Consider the following 3,419-nt stretch of genomic DNA (forward strand, 5'->3'; position numbering starts at 1 on the left):
TCAGTAAGGAACTGTATTATACACAAGAAGACAAAGAACATAAGAAATAGGAGAATCCTATATAGGAAGAAAAGAGAAAGAGCAAAAGTTAGATGTACATGTACATATACTAGGAGGAGAGAAGGCAAAAGAGAGGAAGAAATGTCAATACGAGACAAATTAAGATATACAAGAATAGGGGTCAAGGAACACAACAATGAGAATAGAGAAATGCAGTACCAATAAGGATGGGCAATATATCAGTACCTTAAGGTTACTTTTAAATGCGGGTACTATTAATTGCGAATTTTGCGTTTGGGTTAAAAATCGCAATTATTAATACGCGCAATTATTAATAATGACATCATGATGCCATATAACTATTAGTAATAATTACTTAATCGCAATTTTTAATACCAGCAAAATCTACCTTGGGCTAAAATCCCAAAATTTAGTACCCACAATTAAAAGTCACTCTAAGGTATTTAGTAACTATCATGATAATATTGTAGCTAACAGAATATAATCCTTTCTTACTATGTATGCGAGTGGTACATGTAATCAAATATCGTAACCCTTAGCACAAGTGTGATGTAAAAGGTACCACTACTAATCCAGACTAAGTTACATGTACTGTGTTGGATTTTCTAGGCTAGGAACCATTACAAAGGATCATTGTTATTGTAACAGCTTTGATGAACACAATTATTAGTAATTATTGTGATATCAAAATGAGATATTGTGCTGGTAAAACAACATTCAATATTTCCACCCTTAAGTACTTATTAACAACACACGTATATGTCAAGATTGCGTATTATTCAGTATACTATTACAAGATGCATAAACAGCTATAAAGATTATTATAATACCACATTGCAAGTTAGCTTAGACTGCATGATTGATGGCTGCTTGTAAATCTTATGCACACAGACACAAACCATATGGTGCACAGACACAATACCCTGGGGCAATAGTAATGATTACAGGGTACTAAGTAAAGTAGCATAATAGTAAAAGCAAGAGTTTTTGTGAACATCAGGAAGTAATTGTATAATGTAATTCTCATAATACAAAACAGACTGGTATTACATTTATAGACCCCTTTCGGCGGGAAGTAGCAGCTTGTGAATATCATTAATTTTGCAATGAATATCATTATATCTCAGTTACGGTATACACCCACACACAATAATTGGCCGCCATGTTTTACGTCAAGCAGCAAGTGCTTTCTGTGTCCTGGAGATCTTGGTCACTACATTTTGAAGCTAAAAACTATTCTAGAGTCAAGAAAGATGCCAAGAGAGCCAACCTAGGAAGTATAGTGCAATACTCTTGTTGTATGAGCCTGCTTTCCTCTTTGGGCTGTGACAGAGAGTCAAGAACTGATCGTTCTGGCTCTCCCAGACTTCTTAAGTCTTCAAAATATCTTGCTATAGTAAAGAACAGTTGATATGAAGCCTCTCATAGTCCTGAGTTCAGCACAACAAAAGTTTTATTGGCAAAACAGCTCTACTTTGCACATCAGCCATTGAAACTCTGCATAACTTTGACGTAAAACATGGCGGACAAAAATCCGTTCAATATTATTTCTTTGTATATACGGTATCACAAACTAATTCTCGCCTAAAGGGGTCTATAGCAATATTCTATAAGTGACAACAACAAGTATAGCTGGAAACAACTAATCAACTCAGAGGCTTTTCATCCTGTGCCCAATGACCGATGCCTTTCTAAAAAACTTCATGCTGGCAAAAAAATCCAATGCACAGACACCTTAAAACCACTTAAATTACAACATTATTTTTTATTAATAACAATGGCTTATTGTAATAGTAACAGTAAAATACTTTACTGCAATAATAATAATAATAATAATAATAATAATAATAATAATAATAATAATAATTATTATTATTATTATTATTATTATTTCAACTGTAAAAACATAATATGCATGGACAAGGACTAAGGAACAATATCAAATGAACAGTTAATGACTGGCTGCAACTTGTACAGCAACCATAAGTACTAATAGCTCGACTAATAGTAATGGATTATATATATTCAGTAATTGACTACTGAATAATGTTTATATACATGTAAGCCTACTAGATACTAACCAGTACTCCATCCACTTCGTGATTTGAAAAACCATGATCCACTGAGCTGCCGGCTTTCTTGATGTTTCAGGCTTTCAGCCTCCTGAGCGAGCTCCTGAGTGAGCCTCCATAGCTCCTTGACATCCCTCCCCCTTATTCATTAATCATTAATTAAGCTAAACTACTTATTATTCATAGTGTCTATCCCTAAGGATAGTTTCCAGGAACAGTTACACCTAACTCCGGACAACTATCCAGGAACAATAGGATAACCGGGTGTTCTATTAGATCTAATCAAAATGGACTACATTTTCAGACAGCTTAATACACTTACCAAAACCAAAGGTACCGGTCGTCACTACTCTATATCACAGGAATACTGTCAGGAACTGGGTCTGAAGAATGTTGCTCTCCGCTCTCACCAACTGGAAGGTCTAAAGTGGTTATCAGAGTGCCATGAGAGGGGGCAGCATGGCTGTATCTTAGGGGATGAAATGGGACTAGGGAAAACACTTCAGGTAGCAATTTCAATCAATGAAATGATGATAATAATATTGCTTAAAATATTGGTTATCCGTCTGGTTGCTGTGCACATAAAACAGCACATTTGTAAGTCTATTTGTCAGGCAACCTTTATCGACCATGCATGTTCAAATTCTATGCTTGCTTAATTTTTTAAAATTAATAAAGCCCAATGTTTCTCAGTGTCTTAGAGTTTTTTAAAAATCTCTTGTCAATTTTTGTTACCCTTTTGTAAGTTGAGCATTTTTATAATTGTCTATACACATGAGAGAAAAAGAGACTGCCTGACAAATAGCCTTGTAATTACAGATGGAAAGGCCTTTTTAAAAATAAAAGTATCATTACCGACTGACATAGAAATATGATTGTTTTTATAGTCTATAGCTCTACTACTTTATCTACGAGATGCTTCCTCCTCTCCTTCTCCTCCATTTATTGTCATATGTCCTCTCTCTGTTGTTAGTGGATGGGAGATAGAGTTACAAAGGTTTGGTCAGTGTGTTCTACTAACACTATAAGTACCTTTGATTATTATAGGGCATCACCTCAGTTAAGAGTTCTTAATTTTTGTGGAGATAAAGAAACAAGAGGCTCAAAACAAGAAGAAATACTTTTGCATTGTTACAAAGTGATGTACTAATTGTTGTTTTATTATTGTTGTTATTACCGTATGGGGGGTATATTTCACGGGGATTTAATTTTGCTAATTTCATGGTTTTAAAAAATTCGTGAAAATTTTTATCTATGAAAATTATTTTTACCATACTAATAATGGTCAGTAGAAGAAAAACGCAAAAAAAAATTTCCTGTGAATAG

At 34.2% G+C, this 3,419-nt stretch overlaps 1 protein-coding gene and 1 pseudogene across 1 annotated transcript; both read left to right on the forward strand.

The window, feature by feature from the left end:
• Window positions 1–1,912: 1,912 nt before the first annotated feature.
• On the forward strand, window positions 1,913–3,308 carry LOC109585434 (chromodomain-helicase-DNA-binding protein 1-like). Its single transcript, XM_020001519.1, has 3 exons — window positions 1,913–2,599; window positions 2,981–3,090; window positions 3,141–3,308. The coding sequence occupies exons 1-3, from the start codon at window positions 2,381–2,383 to the stop codon at window positions 3,241–3,243; spliced, it is 432 nt and encodes a 143-aa protein (XP_019857078.1). The 5' UTR covers window positions 1,913–2,380; the 3' UTR covers window positions 3,244–3,308.
• The window catches only part of LOC109585433 (chromodomain-helicase-DNA-binding protein 1-like), a 7,420-nt pseudogene continuing 7,274 nt past the window's right edge, over window positions 3,274–3,419 (forward strand).

Source organism: Amphimedon queenslandica, unplaced genomic scaffold, assembly GCF_000090795.2.
Source record: "Amphimedon queenslandica unplaced genomic scaffold, v1.1 AMPQUscaffold_13062, whole genome shotgun sequence".
NCBI lineage: Eukaryota > Metazoa > Porifera > Demospongiae > Haplosclerida > Niphatidae > Amphimedon > Amphimedon queenslandica.

What these genes read in the sequence shown, in the direction of transcription:
- LOC109585434 (XM_020001519.1), top strand. Translation starts at nt 2,381, where the DNA reads ATGGACTACATTTTCAGACAGCTTAATACACTTACCAAAACCAAAGGT. An exon ending in GACTAGGGAAAACACTTCAG is followed by an intron (nt 2,600 to 2,980) that starts GTAGCAATTTCA and finishes TTGTTTTTATAG; the next exon opens with TCTATAGCTCTACTACTTTA. An exon ending in TGGGAGATAGAGTTACAAAG is followed by an intron (nt 3,091 to 3,140) that starts GTTTGGTCAGTG and finishes TGATTATTATAG; the next exon opens with GGCATCACCTCAGTTAAGAG.